This window comes from Leguminivora glycinivorella, chromosome 5 (assembly GCF_023078275.1).
Source record: "Leguminivora glycinivorella isolate SPB_JAAS2020 chromosome 5, LegGlyc_1.1, whole genome shotgun sequence".
Lineage (NCBI taxonomy): Eukaryota > Metazoa > Arthropoda > Insecta > Lepidoptera > Tortricidae > Leguminivora > Leguminivora glycinivorella.
Window position 1 is genome coordinate 23201294 of NC_062975.1, and position 22739 is coordinate 23224032.

At 36.5% G+C, this 22739-nt stretch overlaps 1 protein-coding gene across 1 annotated transcript in view; it reads left to right on the forward strand.

Annotated features, from left to right (window-relative positions):
• Positions 1 to 22739, forward strand: part of LOC125226163 (cardioacceleratory peptide receptor-like) — a 233801-nt gene that overhangs the window by 210180 nt on the left and 882 nt on the right. Inside the window, 5 exon segments of the mRNA XM_048130067.1 lie at positions 7542 to 7637; positions 8645 to 8848; positions 16141 to 16242; positions 19707 to 19887; positions 22067 to 22214. Coding sequence (XP_047986024.1) covers positions 7542 to 7637; positions 8645 to 8848; positions 16141 to 16242; positions 19707 to 19887; positions 22067 to 22214 — 731 coding nt within the window.

A 22739-nucleotide genomic window follows, 5' to 3' on the forward strand; every position in this document is an offset into this window, starting at 1 on the left:
TGGATAGGTATTTAAAAATGAATAAGGGTTTACTAAGATCGTTTTTTGATAATATTCATATTTTCAGAAATAATCGCTCCTAAAGGAAAAAAAAGTGCGTCCCCCCCCTCTAACTTTTTTACCATATGTTTAAAAAATATGAAAAAAATCACAAAAGTAGAACTTTATAAAGACTTTCTAGGAAAATTGTTTTGAACTTGATAGGTTCAGTAGTTTTTGAGAAAAATACGAAAAACTACGGAACCCTACACTGAGCGTGGCCCGACACGCTCTTGGCCGGTTTTTTTCATTATTTTTCCAGTGCTCAGCATATATACCACCATGGTGTCATAAATCTGTAAATTGTTAAAAAAAGTAAAATCATGCAATTAAGGGTTTATTGACATTTATGGAGTGCCTCTCTAATTTATATTTCCGCAATGGGTACATCGATGGGTAGATTTAAATAATAACATTTTTAACCCCCGACGCAAAAACGAAGGGGTGTTATAAGTTTGACGTGTCTGTCTGTCTGTCTGTCTGTCTGTCTGTCTGTCTGTCTGTCTGTTTGTCTGTCTGTCTGTGTGTGTGTCTGTCTGTGGCATCGTAGCTCCCAAACGGATGAACCGATTTAGATTGATTTTTTGTCTGAAAGCTGAGTTAGTCGGGAGTGTTCTTAGCCATGTTTCATGAAAATCGGTCCACTATGTCGGGGCCTGGGGTTTTTTTAAAAATTTAATTAAATAAATAATTTTATGACTTTTATGTAATTCCCAAAAGATTTGACAATTTGTAAATACATAGGTAAAGAAAATATTCGTTCTATCTGAATATGACGATAGGTACGTACTTACGTTAAAAATAGAGCGCTTTCGAACTACGTCCGATCCGAATCCGATAAATTCGTGAAAATAAAATTACGCACTATTATGGACTATGGACGGAAATCTGGCAGGATTTTGGAGTAGGCCCTTGAGGCAACCTGCTAAGATGCTTCTCTTATCATAGTCAACCTCAGGTCTGCAAGCTGGCAGCTGGGGAGCGGGGCTAAATCGACAATCGATTATATTTTTTAGACGATACAGGACGGTTCAATTTCCATACCAACGCTCTCGACTATTTCCTCCCTGGTTTTTGAATATTCTATAAATTGATTATTCTATAAATTGAAATAGACATCATACACGAAAGAAAAAACGACAAGGCCCAAGGCAACAATTAGTGCTTGCACCTCCTATATGAATCCTTTTGCAGCATTACGATATAGCGAAAGACTATTTTTAACCCCCGACGCAAAAACGAAGGGGTGTTATAAGTTTGACGTGTCTGTCTGTCTATTTGTCTGTTTGTCTGTCTCTGTGTGTGTGTGTGTGTCTGTGGCATCGTAGTTCCCGAACGGATGAACCGATTTAAATTTAGTTTTTTTGTCTGAAAGCTGAGTTAGTCGGGAGTGTTCTTAGCCATGTTTCATGAAAATCGGTCCACTATGTCGCGGTCGGGAGTTTTTTCGAAATTTTAATTTTGTTGTTAGGTTATTAAATAACAAATCAAAAAAATATTCAATAAAATAATTTGATTTGTTCCCAGTCAGATTGTTATTAATTATTAATCTTAATATCTGTGTTGGAACGTTTTGATATTTTTATTTTTAAAGACGCTCGAGTCAATCAAAAATTTCCAAAAACGGCCTTTTTCATTATGGCGCAAAAAAAGTGATACTCAAGATTGGTAACAATTAGCCAAAAAACCTAAACGGTACGACATAGATTTGATGAAAAACGTGTGACCTGTGCCTTCAAAAAAAAAGTAAAACAAAAAAACGTACGTCGTTTTCGTACATGTTTTCGCTACGATCAATATGCAAATGGATAATTTAGTAGGCAAGTTTTATTTAAATCGATTAAATCGTAAATAGTGGCTTGCAGCTAAAAATAATGTTCAACTGGAAAAACCTAGGTACGTTTTTTCGCTAGAATCTACATTTTAGTAGGAACATTTCTTAAAAATAGATTAAAATTAAACTGGTACAGATTTTTTTAATTAGCCCGTTATAGTGCCCTACTGCTGGGCAAAGGCCTCTCCCCTTGATTTCCTCAACTCCCTCTGGTGTTATTTTTCCGGCCATGCAGTCACTCATAAAGGCGTCCAAGTCGTCTCACCATGCATGCGACAGACCAGACGTGGCATGCACAAATACACTTCAGCATGGCGGTTTTCTTCCCTACTTACTTTAATATGTACAGATCATTTCTGTCGTAGATCAATTTTAGCTGTAGACCACCGTTAACGACTAACTTACGAAAAACTAAAAAATGTTTACAGCATGTCGGTGTGTACCTTAAACAAACCATGAAAAAAAAACCGCCTCCTAAAAATAAGCGCGTTAGAAAACACGGAGAAAAAAGAAAAAAAATATTTTTTCCCCTCACTAGCTCGGAAACACGTGTTTCGTCCTTTAATACCAGCGGGTAAAAACGCATTTTATCCACTAGTGGGTAAAGTAATTTGACCTTGAATAAAGTCAAATTAACTGCTTTAAAATTGATAAAAGTAGGTGAATCTAGTAATAAAGATGATTTACCAACTGTGGAACTACTGGAAGCAGTGATAAACGCATTTTTTGCGTTGTGGTTTCCTCGCTATAGTGAGGGGAAAAGTTTTATGTTACACTCGGGTGCAAATGTATTTTACTTCTCGTGTGTTAAAAAACTCGCAAGTTCAGGATTCTATTCTCGAACCACTCGCTTCGCTCGTGGTTCAACTATAGAATCCTTTCACTTGCTCGTTTTTCAATTCCACACTCGGCGTTAAAATACAACTTTGCCCCTTGTATAACAAATAACTATTACATTGCAGCAATAATATTGATGATTAGATTTCCTACCTAAACCTTTGAAATCAGATTTCTTAAGACGATACGATACAGGTCAGTTCTCCATACAAACGCTCTCGACTATTTCCTCCTTGGTTTTGAAGATAGAGCAATGATTTTTTCGACACAGATTATTATTATTTTTATCTGAGTCGGACCGTTTTGATATTTTTTGCTATTCTTATTTTAAAAGATGCTAGATCCAATCAAAAATTTCTAAAAACGGCATTTTTCAATATGGCTCGAAAAAGGGATAGGTACTCAAAAAATCTAAACGGTCCGACACAGATTATTTCATTTTTATTCAGATTCTCAAATTTCGTTCCGTTTAAATAAGTTTTGAAGGAGGAAAAGAGAGCGGAACCTCGATTTCAAAGATTTTTTCGCAATATCTTTTAACTGAGTTGTTCTTAATGGAATTTTTTTTTCGATAAATCTAGTTAATAAAACTAGTATATTTAACTAAAATTCCCAAATTGAAAGGGGGACTCCTTTCCATTTTAGCATTTTCGTTCCCGTAGCGTCTTAATGTATTGCAATAATCTAAACATCCAAATTATAGACTAATCAATTATTTTTGTTAGTAATTAAATTCCGTTAGGCCGTTTTCACATTATCCGATCCGATATCGGATGTCGTAAGGATTTCAATGGAAAAAATACAAGATGGCGCCTGTAATGTATGGGATATCGGTCCTACATCCGATATCGGATCGGATAATGTGAAAACGCACTTACGATTCATTAAGTTTTGAAGGAGGAAACAGTCGAGAGCGGAACCTCGATTTTAAAGATTTTTTCGCAATATCTTTTAACTGAGTTGTTCTGAATGGACAATTTTTTTCGATAAATCTAGTTAATAACACTAGTAAGTATATTTAACTAAAATTCCCAAATTGAAAGGGCTCCCTTTCCTTTCCATTTTCGCTCCTGTAGCGTCTTAAATACCTAAAAGTACTTAAACACCTAAAAGTACTTAAATACCTAAAAGAACAACCAGCGAATCGTGTCATCACGCACGCACACAAGGGTAGCTTAGCTAACAACTGCGACACGACCGGCCGCCGCGGCACGTTGCCGTATCGTGCAAATGCCACATTGAGCGGTGTAGGGTTGCCAACCGTAGGTAGTATACACAAAGACAGGAAAAATGCTCTGAGGAAAATGATATGATACATAGTATTGTAAGTAATATATTATTTTGGTTCAGCGTACTGTAATTATTTTTAATTTCTGTATGATTTTTTTTGTAGGTACTGTACTGCACACAATTACACCGTCATATTTAAAATAGATACCTAACTTAGATAAGTACTCGACACCGATAGCAATAAGAAGCTGCAGGGCAATCATGGTCGCGCGATAAATGATAAAACATCGGGCCGTCCCTATCGCACTTATAAATACTTAGTGCCTGCCTGCTGTCTATAAGGCTGTCCTTTCGTCCTTCGTTCACATTAGAGATGGGCCGAATATTCGGTAAATATTCGGTATTCGGCATATTTAGTTAATCCCAGCATCTCCAGAGGTCCGACAGGTTTTCTAAATATATATTGTTTTTTTTATTCGAGGTGAGATTTTAAAGACCAGTTCTTCGAAACTTGCTATTGTCATTCTGAAATATTCTTTGAACTTCACTTCACTTGTCTTTAATGCCGCATATTTTCTTTCAAAATGAGTTCCGTCATTATTCATTTTATATATATATATGGGTTGACCCAGCATCTTCTTTTCGTCTCCTTTTTTTAAGCGCCTCCGTAATACGAGCAAGCCTAAATCACGTCACTTCATCACTTCCAAATCTAGGTAAACGGACATCTTCTGGGCGAGCTCACTTCATTGTAGGCCACGTCTTTGCCTTTGGCTAGTCTGTGGCCAAGAGCAAGCCATTTATAATTAAAAAAAAATCTATTATACATATTCGAATGTAGGTAATCGTATGCGGGAAAAGCCTTCCTATGGTTTTACACTACCTGGTTTTACAAAACCACACTTGTATTATTGTCTTACAACGTAAAACAATTTTATTAAGTTTGTCAAAATTCAACTTAACCAGTCTCTTGAGTAACGAGTGACTACGCTTGAGAACAGCCACATCAATAGCAATTAATTAAATTATATTCTCTGAAACAATTATTATGTGTAGTGAGACTGAGCGGAAATGCTTGTATATCTCTGTACCTACCTACGAACATTTTCGTCAAATTAATTCCTCATATTTGTTATATATTTCATTATTTGATTGGCGGTGCCCTGAGTCTTATTAGAGTAAATATTCGAAGAGACGGGCCACAACTGGCGACCGAAGAGCTGGCAGTTACCTCGGTCAACATGAAAACCACAATTTCTTGCTATTTTAAATATAAAATGGCACTTACGAATTTCAGTAGAATAAGCATATTTTTTAATAAAACCAATAAACTTATTTTGACCGGGATATAGACCGTGATTACCTTTTTGATTTTTGTCGAGCTCCCGATATTTCGACGCAGTTGCATGCATCATGATCACGGAAAAACTGACGAAGGCGGGTGGATGTTAAAGTTGTATAGACAGCGCGCGATCTACCCTCCTTCGCGCGCGTCGGCTGCGTTCACTTTCAGCGTTACCACTGGTCGCGTTCACACTCGATGGTCTGTCCAAACACACTACACTCACAGTGTCACTACGTTTGTTCAATTCTGACTTCACCGGTTTTTTACACAAACAAATCACTGGATTCCATACATTAGATAGTTTGAAGCCATGAGGTCAATATAAGTCTAATGAAAATAACCGTGAATCATTCAAAACTCTTAAAACCAATAAGCCAATCAAACCACAGAATAAACGAGGTATTTACTTTTCCTGAGCTGCCAGGCTCTGCAAAATACATTGTGTGTTTATTTGAGTAGACAAAACAGTCGAATTAACCATTAACATTTTATTTTATTACCAGTTGTCTGCTTTCACATCATTCTTAGGGTTTCGTAGTCAACTAGAAACCCTTATAGTTTCGCCATGTCCGTCTGTTCGTCCGTCCGTCCGCGGATAATCTCAGTGACCGTTAGCACTAGAAAGCTGAAATTTGGTGCCAATATGTATATCAATCACGCCGACAAAGTGCAAAAATATAAAAAGTGGAAAAAAATATGTTTTATTAGGGTAGGGCCGCCTTAAAGTAAAGTGGGGAGTGCTTTCAACCCTAATGTGTGATAAATATATTGTTGGATAGGTATTAGAAAATTAATAGGGGTTTACGCAAAACATTTTTTTATATTGTTAATATTTTCGGAAATAATCGTTAAAAGTTAAAAAAATTGCGGTCCCCCCTCTAACTTTTGAACCATAAGTTTATAAAAATATTTAAAAAATCACAAAAGTAGAAAAATACTTTCCAGAGACATTCTAGGAATATTATTTTGAACTTGATAGGTTGAACAGTTTTTGAAAAAAATACCGGAAACTACAGAATCCTACACTGAGCGTGGCTCTCATTTTGATCAAGGTACAGCGGGGCAAATCTCGACTGGGGGACAATTGAAACTAATCCATTTTCTCTATTATTACACTATGACGTTGAGTTCTATATGTTTGTATCCACTGAACACGCCTACCATACATAACCGGTGGACCGCTGTACCTCATAGATTATTAAAATTTTGTATTTTGCTCTACTTTTCTTTATATAGATACGTTTGTAAAATTATACAAACAGAAAGAATTTACAAATCTAAAAAGCGAAACATGTACCCGTATTTTTTATGAATAGTTCCTTTTGAAAAGGAAAAAATTGTACCCAAGTAGGTATTTACTTAAAAAACAGGAGATTCCTTGAACAAGTATTTAAATTTTAGATATTTTTGTTTTCTTTAATCGCAGAAATACAATGCTATCGAGAAGATCTTCGTTAAAAAATTCGCAGAAAAAATTTTTCATTCAATTATTTATACTTACTAAAGAAATACAAGGTTGAATCTTTTGTGTGGTAAGAATTTTGTCTAAAACGTGGAAGCAATATTAAAAAAAGTACGTACACCGTAGACGTGTTTCTTTTTATAAATTATGTAGCCTGTAGACAGTAAAATTACATTATACTTAGTTCTTAGTACTTACTTAATTCTTTGAGCTATTTCTTTTTTCGATTTATTTAGAGTACCGCGCCTATTCAATTTGCGAAAAACATTTTTTAATGACAATGCTGTAGCTATTTAAATCTTGACACGCGAATAGTTCTTGAATATATTTTTATAGAATACTTTTTTTTAAGCATTGGTCATTAAGAAGCTTTTTAAGACCATACAATGGTTGCCAAAATATGAATAGCAAGTCGTTAATTCCTTACCTACTCTTTTTTTTCTATTCGTATAAGACTTACACAAATTGAAAAAAAAAATGCACAGGTACTTAGTATAATCTGCGATATAATCCGTTTCCATAGTTTTATTTCATGATACCTTTTTTTAACATTTTATTTAGGTTTTATTCATGTTCGGGACATGTCCTTGCCTAATTTATTTCTTTATTAATTAAAAATGAATATATTACTACAATATTTTTTATGTCAATATTTGGTTTAGTTTTGTAGATTGTTTTATTTTTTAGGTGACATTTTATTGTTTCACTATAGTCTGTTTTAATGATCATAATGATGTACTTATGGTTGTTGTTGGTTTTGGATAAAAACAGTTGAATAATGTTTTTTGTTTCAGGGAACCGAGCGAGAGGCCTCATCGCGTCAGCTTGGATCATCAGCATAGTGTTTTCCATCCCACTTCTGATATTGTACGAAATTAAAGAAGTACAAGGTAAGAATTTTGTTATGAGTTACTTAGGTATTAATAATAGACATTATTACTATTTATAGGGCAGTCAAGAGTGCCGATTTACTTCGTCCAACTGGACGCTGTCCTGCTGTTCATCCTATATACCTATTGTGGAACGGATAGAGTGGAGGCAGATCTCCGTGTTTATGTCGCTTTGGATAGCGTAAAGTGGCGTGTTCTTGTGTTGGAGGCCAAGACTCATTTTGGATTATGGCTAAAACAAAGTAAATAAGAAGTAAGTAAAATATTGGGCCTGGTATTACTGCAGTAAAAAGCCCTATCTTTAGAGAGCGAGTTATCTTGTCTGCCGCTGATAAAATTGGATATTATCATGTCCAGTCATGTATTCCTTAGCTTTGAATTTACTTTATTGCTTTCAACTCATAGCCCAAGTTATTTTATTTTAATATGGAATCTATCACCTCCCAATATTAAACAGTCTTTACACCTTAGCGGCTGCTGCTGCCTCTGTGATCATCTCATGACATGCCATAAGTAGTCTGAAGGCACCCACTGATTGCAACGGTCTATTAATGGGTATTTTCAGAATAAAATTGGGGACCCCCCAATTAGCGAAAGTTGTTAACAAAAATTAACTCTCAGTTTTGTGACGATAACTGACGTCCCAGCAAAGTGTCACCGGAGATGTAAACAACACAAAACTACCCGATATTATGTTAAGAATGAAATTTAAATAAAAATATTGTTTTTGTGTTAATTACATAAACTATAAGCGATAATCTACATTCAGAATGTGAAAAAAGTAATTTTTAGACAGATTTCATGCTTAATTGTCGTCACAAAACTGACAACGAGTTAATTTTTGTTGACAACTTTTGCTAATTGGGGGGACCCAAATTATAAAAATGCCCTAATATCTGAAGAAGAACATAATATATTCTACTTCTTATCTCTTGTTCTAGCTGACTCATCATCAGTAGCACTATAACTGTCGTATTGTTTCATTTAACAAAATTTCCTCTCAACAGGGCAGCAACAATGCTGGATAGACCTGGGCTCGTCCGAGCGATGGCAGATCTGGATGACCCTGGTCTCCGTCATGATCTTCGTCTTCCCTGCCCTGGCCATCGCAGCATGCTACGCCGTTATAGTCATGACTATTTGGACGAAGAGCAAAGCAGTCGTCATGAGCCCACCTGTCAGCTCTAGAAGGACGAAAACTATGAATAATGGTAAGTAGTACCTATAGATTTCTTGCCCTTTATTCCTTTTAGTGGCAGTGAACCCTCATCGTCATTATTCTTCTTCTTCAATCGAGTGTTTTCCCGTCCTAGCGTCAGGGTCCGCTTTCCTGCTGTCTTCTCCACTTCACCTGGTCTTTGGCATCCTTAGGTGTCACATGGTTCTCTTGCATTACTTGGATGAAGCAAAAAGGTCGTCGTGAGCTCATCTATGAGCTCTAGGAGTACAAAAACTATGAATAATGGTAAATATAGTTTTTTTCTCGGTCTTTATAAGAGATACGTTTATGTATCTTTTAGTGGCAGTGCATCCTCTTCGTCATGATAATCTGGAAGAAGCAAAGCCGTGATATTAGGTTCCACCTGTGAGCTCGAGGACTACAAAAACTATGAATAATGGTAAATAAAGTTTATTTCTTGCTCTTTATAAGAGTTTGTGTTCCTTTCAGTAGTAGTGCATTCTCATCATCATGATTATTTGAAAGAAGCAAAGCGAATGTTATGAAGTTTTATTAATATCTTACGGTACCTTTGAATATGATGATGTTGTGATGCAAAAAGGTTGGTAATATGCGTCAGACAGAGCATTCATTTGAATGTGGAGGAATGAAAAAGGGAAAGAAAACGAAAGGAAAGGAAGACGAAAGGAGACTGTGTTTATATGAAAAGAAAGCAGAAGAGGACAAACGACAGATAGATATGGAAAGTGTGTATGTCTGTTTGTTTGTCCGTCTTTCACGGCAAAACGGAGCGACGAATTGACGTGATTTTTTAAGTGGAGATAGTTGAAGTGATGGAGAGTGACATAGGCTACTTTTTGTCTCTTTCTACCCTCCCACTTCCCTAAAATGGGGGGGAGGAAGATTGTATGGAGCATTCCGCAATTTACGAATTTAACGGAGAGCGAAGCCACGGGCAAACGCTAGTTATAAATAAAAAACAAATATTTTAAGACATTCTTAAACTTATTGACTGCCCCACGGTGAGTTCAAGATACTGTGAGGAACATTCTACGCTGCTGCGCCGATTACGGACGAATGTTGGACCAAACTTACCTCCAAAACTTATTAATTCTTATGACCTAAGTGCGACCTACATTTTGTTTTATGTAACAGATAAAATTACAATTATATTGACCAATTTATTGCCCAATCATTAAATTTGTACCAATTTGTCACCGAAACGACAAACCGGGATAAATTGGGGCAATAGAACTGTCGTTTGGGTAACAAGCTATAAATTCAGGGTTTAAGTCATAGACGTTTACTTACATAAAAAGAGGGAAATTTATTTATTTTGGTTTAATTGAATTAATGTAAGAGAGAGACGGATGATCTCGCGAAACCGCTCTGAAAAGCTTATTTTTTGACCCCCACACGCAAAAACGCAAAAACGACGGGGTGTTATAAGTTTGACGTGACTGTTTGTCTGTCTGTCTGTTTATCTGTCTGTCTGTCTGTTTGTCTTTCTGTCTGTCTGTTTGTCTGTTTGTCTGTCTGTCTGTCTGTGTGTGTGTGTCTGTCTGTGGCATTGTAGCTCCCGAACGGATGAACCGATGTAGTAAATGTTGCAAGTTTGCTAACATTTCGATTTATAAATTTAATATTTTATGAATGAGTTGTTTCCAAATAAATATTATGGATTGTCTTTGACCTCATCATCCTCCTTGCGTTATCCCGGCATTTTGCCACGGCTCATGGGAGCCTGGGGTCCGCTTTGACAACAAATCCCAAGATTTGGCGTAGGCACTAGTTTTTACGAAAGCGATTGCCATCTGACCTTCCAACCCGAAGGGTAAACTAGACCTTATTGGAATTAGTCCGGTTTCCTCACGATGTTTTCCTTCACCGAAAAGCGACTGGCAAATATCAAATGACAAAATGAATGATGGATTTGTCTTTGACCAAATTTACAATAAGAATGAAATAACCATTACATTAAATTATTAGTGTTATTTTTGTTGTAACACTTCTGGTCCGTCAAAAATCTACATTTTACAAAGATCAAAGACCTGCATGACCTATTTTTTCGACAACATTTAAATCAACAATTACAACATTAACGCTTATTTAAAAAATATTTTAACAACATGTCGAACGCTATATCGACTTAATACGTGAGTAACCCGCTTAAAATATTTTTTTAAATATGTATGAGTCTCACGGGAGTTTTATAGTTAAAACATTAACGCTTTCTAAAGCTCATTGTTATAAAACTATCGACGCTAAACTTTTTATGAACCCACTACAAAATATTTAAAGTAAGTACATTAAGGTTATTCCGAATTGCAAGAGTATAAATGTATATCATTGATATAGGTTTTGGTTCGACTTTTTTATTGGGTGGTGTAAGTAAATAAAAATAAAATAAATAAATAAATTATTTGAGTTACATACGAATATTAACCCTTAAATGCATGGTGATGTATATATGTATCATATATTTGATGGCCCGTGGCTCGATATGTAGCTATCCACAATCACATTTCTTGCTTAATTATTATTCATTACTTATTACTATTTAATAAAAAAATAAATAAATTAAATAATGTAATGATTTACTATTTATTATTTAAGGATGATATATACACAAACTTTAACAATCGATTAAAAGAATAAAATAAATTACTAAAACTACTAAAATACAACCTAAATTTACTAAATCTTAAAACTAGCAAAATGAAAAGATATAACTAAAATAAATAAAAACTATCTAAGGTCCCCCAAGTCCGTCCCCTGTGGAAGTGTAATTAATAATAATAATCCCTTTAAGGATTAAGATGAAATGGCGGAAAAGTGTAAAAAAACAGGATTATGGCGATTTTTAGTATGTGGTGTAAGTAAATAAAAATAAAATAAATAAATAAATTATTTGAGTTACACCCTTTTTCACTACATCCACAATATTCCCGCATTTCGGTGTATGGTTTAAAAAGTCACATTTGAAAAAAAATACAGGGTGTTTGGTCCATCGTTGGCCAAATTAAAATGGCGGATAGGTGGGGTTGCTCCCTATCTCACCACGCTTTCCAAAAATTTTTTTGACCGACGTGCATTTTTTTTTTAATTTTTTTGTTGTTTTGAAAAGAAAATCAGGACCAACTCGTTTAAAATTAAATTTTAATAAAAAATAAGTGCTAGAGACATGCAATTGTTATTGCATCGTGATGTGAAACGTTGCACTGCTTTATTAAAGTGAAAATTTCGGACATCTAACGCTTAGTTTATTTTTTATTGGCCCTTGAAGGATTTACAGCATGTAAAAATTTTGCCATAGCTCAACTTTGATTTGCAATGAAAAAAAAAATAAAAAAGATTACGCTCTTAAAATTCTTTTACTAAATTGTGTGTCTTATCCTCTTTCTAATGATGTAAAATAATCCCGGAAAACCTTTCATAAACTTGATTTATCCGCGGTTATTGTAACGGACGCGACAGGCAAATCATCATTGCCCAAACATTGACGCCTCTTTTTTGAAATCCCGTAAGTAACAAGCGGGTTTGTTTTCTCGATGACCGATGAGGTTTGCAGGTTATTAAGATTTAAAACTTATCTTACGTTAATCTGGCCTTGGAGTTGAAGGTCAACTTTCACATTTCAGCGTGAATCGTATCTTATGATAAGGAAGTGTTTTTGAAAACAACACGTGCAAAGCCGGTAAAGACTGCTATCTCCCTCTTACACAGCACAATACGTGCAGTTGTCTCTCTCTTTCATGGGTTAGACGTCAAACTGATCTACCAAAGGCCAGCAGTAGGGCTAGATAAGACTAGACTCTACTTAGGTAGTGGGATCAGATCAGATCTCCTGACCTAGCTCCGTTGAACTTTTACATCTGGGGACGGGCGAAGGAACTTGTTTACAAAACGGAGGTGGAATCGCGGGAAGATTTGTCTCAACGAATATTGGCGGCCTTCGAGGTGATCAAAGCAGAAGTTCGATTGCGAATAACAACAGTGGAAATAAGAAAAAGGTACTATGCATGCATTCGCAACGGAGGTCGCCAGTTTGAACAAAATTTGTAAAAATAACGTGTAATAAAAATTTAAAAAGAAAATGGTATTTTTTTTTAACCTGCATGTCGATACTTTTTTGATACAAGAACCGGGGAAAAAATTATTTCAGGAAAGGTTCAGGATTAATGTACCATAAGATGGTTAAATTCAGGTCTCAAGTCTAATCTGATGTCACTACCTAAGTAAAGTGTAGTCTTCTTATCTTCCCTACTGCTGGCCTTTGGTAGAGCAGTTTGACGTCTAACCCATGAAAGAGAGAGACAACTGCACTTATTGTGCTGTGTAAGAGGGATATAGCATCTTTACCGGCTTTGCACGTGTTGTTTTCAAAAACACTTCCTTATCTTATCACCCTGAAATGTGAAATTTGACCTTCAACTCCAAGGCCAAATTAACGTAAGATAAGTTTTAAATCTTAATAACCTGCAAACCTCATCGGTCATCGAGAAAACAAACCCGCTTGTTACTTACGGGATTTCAAAAAAGAGGCGTCAATGTTTGGGCAATGATGATTTGCCTGTCGCGTCCGTTACAATAACCGCGGATAAATCAAGTTTATGAAAGGTTTTCCGGGATTATTTTACATCATTAGAAAGAGGATAAAACACACAATTTAGTAAAAGAATTTTAAGAACGTAATCTTTTTTATTTTTTTTTTCATTGCAAATCAAAGTTGACCTTTGGCAAAATTTTTACGTGCTGTAAAACCTTCGAGGGCCAATAAAAAATAAACTAAGCGTTAGATGTCCGAAATTTTCACTTTAATAAAGCAGTGCAACGTGCACATCACGATGCAATAACAATTGCATGTCTCTAGCACTTATTTTTTATTAAAATTTAATTTTAAACGAGTTGGTACTGATTTTCTTTTCAAAACAACAAATAAATTAAAAAAAAATGCACGTCGGTCAAAAATTTTTTTTAAAAACGTGGTGAGATAGGGAACGACCCCACCTATCCGCCATTTTAATTTGGCCAACGATGGACCAAACACCCTGTATTTTTACTTTTTATTGTTTCATAATTTAAGTTACTTACTTAATTTAATTCAAGTAGCTTTCATTCCTTTATGTCTTCAGTTTTTTCTTTTTTTATAGTTTGTATTGTACTCTAGTAGTATTTAAACTATTTAAAGTAGTAAAGCGCTGGTGGCGTAGCGTGCGACTTTCAATCCGGAGGTCGCAGGTTCGAACCCCGGCTCGTACCAATGAGTTTTTCGGAACTTATGTGCGAAATGTCATTTGATACCTATTTGCCAGTCGCTTTTCGGTGAAGGAAAACATCGTGAGGAAACCGAACTAATTCCCAATAAGGCCTAGAAGGTCGATTAGTTGTCAAAGCGGACCCCAGGCTCCCATGAGTCATGGCAAATGCCGGAATAACGCAAGGAGGATGATGATTTATACTGTTATGTGATAGTATTTAGTATTTATTCGTAGTTACATACGAATATTAACCCTTAAATGCATGGTGATGTATATATGTATCATATATTTGATGGCCCGTGGCTCGATATGTTAGCTATCCACAATCACGTTTCTTGCTCAATTATTATTAATTACTTATTACTATTTAATAAACAAATAAATAAATTAAATAATGTAATGATGATTTATTATTTAAGGATTAAGATGAAATGGCGGAAAAGTGTAAAAAAACAGGATTATGGCGATTTTTAGTATGTGATGTAGGCTGATTTTTCCGACGTTAGTAATTAGTTTATGTTTAAATATTTTATCATAGGGGTTTCACAAATAGTGTACCTTTTCAATAGTAGTCTTTTTTTTTAAATAAAACTTACTAATAACAATATATTTATATAAATAAGATTTGGCCTATTTTACTTCTAACACTGATTTAGTATAAAAATCGATCTTTAATATTTTTTTATTATTTTTCCCAGAGTCAGAAAACCATTGTCTATCACATATATTCATATCTCGTTAAAAGAAAAAAACATGCATTTAAGGGTTAACGCTGTATCAATACCAGACCCAAGGTAGGTACTCAAAGCTTTGGTATATTCCATTGTAATAATATTATGTATTCTCAATAACCCGAATATACCTTATCTGAAAATATAGCCAATCTCCGGCACTCAAAGAAAATATGATAAGTACGTCAGATAATGAAGTCTCAGAAGATTATTACAAAATGAGAAACAAAAAAATGGAGTAACTTATTTTCATCAGAGAAAATAAATAGAATTACAAAATCAAAATCGTTGGCATTTCTGTTGATAAATAGGTCTTTGAGGGGCATTCAAAATATGTTTTTGATGTGTTACTTATAGGTTATTACCCTTCGCGTATCTTATTGAACATAAATAACTGTTGTTGTTTACGAAACATCAATTATGTATAACTGAATGTACGGGCCGGGAAGATTCCGTACCTAAACTTGACTTTTATTCGTGGGATAACATTGACTTTTGAGGAATTAGTGATCAAGCTGATGATAATGATGAAAATATATGATAAATAACCGCTCAGAAACGATCAAATTAAGGTTTAAAAATTTAAAAAGGATACAAAATAAATCAACGTATCTCCAGTTTACGGTATACAGTCAAAAACGAAGACTGATGCACTGCGCTGCACTGCACTGATGATATGCGCATGCGTAAGATTTGGTCAAAAAACATCCCAACATATTTTGAGCAACAATTTTGAATGCACTCTTTTGCATGTATTTTTTTCTTTATTTGTTTGTTTGACGACCGGTCAGGCCTAGCGCATAGGGACCCTGCCTGTTAAGCCTTGGTTCTAGGGTCGAATCCCGGTAAAGGCATTTATTTGTGTGATGACTTGATTGATGAGCACAGATATTTTGTTCATGGACGTTTTCCATGCATACGTCTTACTTACACGTATTTGTGTGTACTGTTATGTATATCGTTCGGTTGTCCGAGTCTTGAGCTTACCCTGGAACTCAGTCAATCTGTATAAGAATGTTATATCATATTTACTTATTTAATTTAAAAAAAAAATATATCTTTTCCCCTCACTATGGCGAGGAAAGTACAAAGAAAAAAAAACGCGTTTATCACTGCTTCCAGTAGTTCAACAGGTGGTAAATCATCTTCATCAGCATCACTAAATCTACCCACTATCAATTTTAAAGCAGACTAATACTTTATCCACTAGTGGATACTTCTCGCGTGTTGAAAAACTCGACAAGTTCAGGATCCTTTTGCTCGTTTTTCAATTGCACACTCGGCGTTAAATACAACTTTGCACCTTGTATAAAAATAACTATTATTTCCAGGACATGCAGAAGGTGACCCGGAGTCCAGACGCGCCAGCTCGCGCGGGCTCATACCGCGAGCGAAAATCAAGAGCGTCAAAATGACATTCGTCATCGTGTTTGGTGAGTCTATATCCCGGTCAATATAAGTCTAATGAAAATAATCGACATTGCATGTGTTTTAGAACGCCACGAGTTACGAATGCACTTTTCGCGCGCGTATTATTCATTTTACATATTATTATAGCCCTCTGAAGTTTAGACTTGACAAAAAAATGGTAACTACTTTGCGAACTATTTCGGGAAAAACACCGTATGTACTGAAAAAATATTTTATAATTGATACTTTTTTATGGTAAGTATCTGGTTTCACCCATGACATTTTAAGTGCTTCCGTTTGCTACAAATTTAACGAGTTACGTCTATTTCTCAAAGTTTGCCAATTCCTTTTTTATAGTTTCCTCTGGTTTAGCGGTCAAAAAATTGGCAATGTTTCTTTAAATACTCGTATTTTTTGTTTATTTATTTTTAAAGGACCTTTATAACTTTAAACATTTATAATTATGAATTTTATAGTTTTATTGTGAAAAATGTATGGCTCACCGGCCAATTAACTTCATAAAATGCGTGCTTTCCTAAACCTTAAGATGCTACAGGAGCTAGCGAAAATGTTAAAATGGAAAGAAGCCCCCCTTTCAATTTGGGAATTTTAGTTAAATATACTAGTGTTATTTTTTTATGGGATAGGAGCAAACGAGCAGACAGGTCGCCTGATGGTAAGCGATCACCGCCGCCCATGGACACTCGAAACACCAGAGGTGTTGGAGGTGCATTGCCGGCCTTTAAGATGGGTGCAAGCTCTTTTCTTGAAGGTTTGAAGGTCGTATTGGTCCGGAAATACCGCAGGCGACAATTCATTCCACAGTTTAGCTGTTATTATCTAGATTTATCAGTTAAGTGTTAAGTGTAAGTAAGAGGTTACCATGGTAAAATTACTGTTACAACTCTAAAATTTCATAATATTCGGAGCTACACATACTGAATAACATCTTTGGGATTGAGAAATTATTAAATTTAAATTTAAATTATTACTTTCACTGCTTGAAACAACGCTAAAAGATTAAGGGGCCGTATAAAATGACCACCAATTAAAAATGTCCGCATCGTGAGACTTTCGGGATTTCTACTGACGTACCTTAACCCTTTACTGCGTGGCCGCGAAAACCGCTTCTAGCCGTTTTAACCCCCGACGCAAAAACGGGTGTTATAAGTTTGACGTGTTTGTCTGTTTGTCTGTTTGAATGTATGTATGTGTCTGTGGCATCTTTGTTTCCGAACGAATGAACTGATTCAGATTTTTTTTTATTGAATGCCGATGCAGACGGGTGTGTTCTTAGCCATGTTTCATAAAAATCGGTCCACTATTTCGGGGTATTTTCAAAAGTTGATTTTTGTGGTTAGGTTATTTAACATTATCTATGGCATTGACGCATCATGGCGGTTTGTTTGACGCGCCTACCGCGAACCATGTTTGTCGTGCTACATTCCTGTCTCATTTATAAATGTGTAAATTTAAAAGTGCGACAAAGAGGGAACACGCCGACTAAGGTTCGCAATAGGCCCTCTTTAATGTACAGTGAGCTGCAAAATTACATGGAGAAATTATGAATGAATTCATTGATAAATTCACCATGCACTTTTGCAGCTGATAGTACTAGAGGCGCCCTTTGAGCAAAGTTTTGAGAAACATCTATTCTATTGTCACACAATCGCTTCGGACAATCGCGATCAGGGTACGTAGCCGAATGGCACAAACGCTCACGAAACGAAACGCTCGTAGATATCTATCTCTATCGCTCGTGCGTATTAGCGCGACAGAGCCAGACTACATTCCGCGGCGTTTCGTTTTCGTTTCGCATCGCAGAAATGACATTCGGCTACGGCACCAGATATAGGTATATTATGAAAGAAGCGCGTTCCTATTCCTACACTTTCTACGCACACAGTCTATTCTCGTGTAGGTGAACGCGTACTGTCGTTGTATGAGTGAGAATAGTGACATATGGCAGGTCGTCTGCACAGGAAAAGTAGATATCTATCTCTATCGGTCGCGCGATAGACGATAAAATGCCATTCGGCTACATGGTCGCGCCGATAAAATAGCAGGCCGTCCCTATCGCACTATTAGTAAGTGCGATAGGGACGGCCTGGGGCCCATTTCTCGAAGCTACAAGTTACAATTTACCTACAAGTGGTAGTCAATGTCTAATGTTACAAGTTGGAAAGAGACTTCCGCTTGTAACTTGTAACTTTCAGTTTTGAGAAATGGGCCACAGATGTTTTATCATTTATCGCGCGACCATAATTGCCTGCCTGTAGGCCTAGCACATGATGGCCGCGGGAGTATCGCGCGACACGTCTTTGTCATAAATAAGGACAGGTAGTCTATCTGCCGCCTGGTCACATTTCACATTTCTGACAGGCGGTAACTATAAGGTTACCGGGAGCGGGTTGGCGGCACTTCCAGCGTGGAGCGGGAGTGGCCATACTGTAGGTACCTAATTGTGTTGGTTTGACATAAAAAATATTCAAAAATTAATGGAATTATTTTTATATTCGGCCTTTTCATATTTTATGAACAATAATTTTTTTGAATATAAATAGGTACCTAATGTCATCGTTAGCACCAATAACAAAAGAAATGTTCAAAAGAGAAATTTGTGGCCTCCAGAGAATTGTTAAATATTATAAATACAAATTCGCCATTTTATACTTTGAACGCGTTTTGGGCCTTTGAGGATTTATTGGAAATACCGTGTTTGAAATATTTAGAGACCAAAAATAGCCGTCGTAAAATAATTTTATCTCTTCCTTTTTTTATCAGAGATTATTTTATTACAAAAAAAAAATCACTTCAAAAAATTATGACTAACCAAAAACACACGTTTGTCGTATTTATGAAAACCATTTTTTACAAATGTTTCCGAGAGACGAGAGAAATATTTATTTCCATAGTTTTTATATATATATATATATATTTTTTTTTTTTAACTAAAAAACCAAAGGCGTAACCCTTGTAAGGAGTCGCGGTAGACCTCGCCAGAGATGGCGTGACGAGCTTGACGCCTTTGACAAGGACTGGTGGGATACTTCAGGGGATAGGGATGCGAGGAGGAATTTGAGGGAGGCCTTTGCCCAACAGTGGGACAACACTGGCTCTTAATAATAATGAGCGGGCTCGAAAGACCCGAGAGTTTTAGACGGAGATACAAATAATAATTTATTTGAAAACATATTTCAATGTCATTACAGATAAATCCAATGCGTCATGAAACTTAAATAAAAAAAAACAGTAAATAAGAACATGAAGAAAAACAAACAATAAAAGTTTACAACTAAACAATTGATTTGGGCGATGACGTAACAACGTGGCTCCGTTGCGTCGTTTGCCCCGGTGTAGGATTCGGCAGGTTGCCCCGGCACCGCCGAAAAACCACACATTTCGGCCAGAAGTCTGCGCTCGCGATGGTGTCCAGCAGCCGCGGCACGCGCACAACGAACGATAAAAACCAAATGATTTGTTTCAGTATTCGTCCTCTGCTGGCTTCCATACATCGGTTTCGACCTGCTGCAAGTCTACCACTTCATCCCACCAACGCAGACCAGCATGGCCATAGCCACGCTGATCCAGAGCTTGGCACCTCTTAACTCAGCTGCAAACCCGCTGATATGCTGCATGTTTTCACCTCACATCTACATGAGCCTCAGGTAAATTCCCCATTAACTCACCAGTGCCCTGTTGATTCCTGGGGGGTTACCATGACGTACTAAAGGCGTTCAGTTTAGGTTGAGAGAAAGGGACACAGCTATAGCAGTTACATAGCTCCGTCCCTCTCTCTCAACCTAAACTGAACGGCTTTAGCACGTCATGGTAACCCCCCTGATCACGTCGTAATAATCAGCCTGTATTAACCGAAATCGGAGTTCATCCGAATCGGGTTTTTATTAAGGTCATCTATAGATTGGTTGGGTTTGTTTTATGGCAACCCTGAAAAGTTACGCGTTTCTAAGAAACATCAAATTATGACTAACGAAAATGTGGACAAGCGATACATTATGACTTAAAGAGTTTATGGGAACCAACAGAGATCCGACCGAAATATAAACTCCCCTTTTACGAGGGATTACCTTTTAGTTCATTCGAGTGAAGGCGGGGACGTTACTCTTTGAAAAAGATTCTCGGAAACGGATCGAAACATATCGAGCGTTATTTCGACTTAATGAAACCAGTTTAAAATAGTTTATATAATATATGTTTGAGTCTTACGGGAGTTTTATAGTTAAAATATTTTAATGAAAAATATCGTCACTACTTTGAAAAAATCTCGTATCTCACGCTGCTCCTCAGATTTAAAACGCAGTAAGTCTATATGTATTCCATACATTCTTACTACAATTTTATTTTCATTGACAGACGAAGATACAAGTTTTTTTAAAAGTAGTGACGATATTTTTTTTATCAAAATCTGAATTCCTGTTTTTACTCTAATGCCCTCAATTTTACGTATGATTTCCTTCTCTGGGAACTAGCGGTTTCAGAAGAAACATTATTATGTTTTGACAGAAATATATGAATGTAGGTAATAACATCCCACACACGTTACGCTAAAATGTATATTGTAAACATGATTTTCCACTTAACCTTTGGAAACCGACTAAAATATTATTTCCTGCGCTTTGTCGCAAAAAAGGAAAATTTCATTTGAAATCGAGTCTCACGCGTGACTGACTTAAAATCTTTGAAGACTGGGATCGGATTATCAAAACCTCTGAATTTTGTAAGGTATCAAGTAAAGGAGAATAAAATTATTCTCGTCTTTATGTCTTATGGATATAGATTAGTAAATTGAACAGTGAATTCGGAAGATTCCTGGGCGTTGAGGATTGATTTGTGTTGTTATTACATTAATCCGTGATTGCCATTGACTTTGTGCGCCCTTCATTCAATTGAAACGTTTGATTGAGGTGTCTTAATTGATTAATTACAATTAATATTAGTTAAAGTTTGACCAGAAATATATGACTACGCGCCATCTTGCGAAATTTCATTATAACTATTTTCGTCATACTATAATGAACTGACACCGCATACATCAGAATAACAGCGCTCTCCTGACAATAGTCATATATTTCTGGTCCGGCTTTAGTATTAGTGAGCAAATAATTTAAGCAATATTCTTTTCATCACACTCGCACACTAAGGCCTGAAGACGACCGGTCTGGCTCAGTCGGTAGTGACCCTGCCTGCTGAGCCGCGGTCATGGGTTCGAATCCCGGAAAGGGCATCTATTTGTGTGGTGAGCACAGATATTTGTTCCTGAGTCATGGATGTTTTCTATGTATATAAGTATGTATTTATCTATTTAAGTATGTATATCGTCGCTTAGCACCCATAGTACAAGCCTTGCTTAGTTTGGGACTAAGTTGATCTGTGTAAGGTGTCCCCAATATTTATTTATTTATTATTTAGACGGCGTGCGAACTCGCATGCGATTTTAGTTACATTGCGGGCTGTTGAGGTAACATACAATTTTGCACAGACAGCAATGTAATAAAACTCGTATGCGAGTTCTCGTACCGTCAAATGGGCCCTGAATGTGCTAAACGCAGGCGGAATGGGAGTTATAGGAAAATCTTTCTCGCTAGGGAGTTATGAAATTTCTACTAGGTACATATTTTTTATATCGCAAGTGTGATGACTTGATGAGATGAAAAACATTATGTAACAACTCAGGGCGTAAGAATATTGAAAACTAGATTCTTTAAAAATATCGCTCCGGCAAGCTGTCGCGATTTAATTTACTCTCGTTAGCAATATTCAACTTCCACCTCACATTGCACTATTCCTGTTTTCCATAATTTTCATAACTAAAATTATATTTTCCAGGCGAGTACCCCCATACCGATGGCTGTGGTGCAGCCGTCGCCGGCGCCGACGCGGACGCGGCACGTTGCGATCACGGTCCGATTCCACGGCGAATTCGGACCTGCTGAGCCATTCGACGCACGCGAGGAGATCGCAGTCTGTTGCCATGGTAACTACATTCACAACAATTTTTGGTAAACAAGTGATGTATAATATGTATATCTGTGGCACAGTAACCGTCGGTGACGGTACGGACGCGGCACGTTGCGATCACGTTCCGACTCCACGGAGAATTCTTCTTAGGGTTATAAATATTCTTATTATGTGTATAGTAAGCGAGGGCCTTGTATACTTGTATCCGTCGGTACCGGCACGGTGGTAGCACGTTGCGATGACGGTCCGATTCCACGGATAATTCAGACTTGCTTAGCTATGCGATGCATGTGGGATCGCAATTCGTTGTCATTGTAACTACATTAATAACATCTTAGGATCCAATAGACTACAGCCTCTGTACCGATGGACCAGTACGGAAGCGGCACGTTGCGATGTCGGTCCGATTCTACGGCCAATTCGGACTTGCTCAGCCATTCGTATAATATAAGCGTACGAGTAAATATTCATTTATTAAAATATAGGAAAGGCTATACTCGAAGGTATATTATTACTCTATAAATTATTTTGATCTAAATTG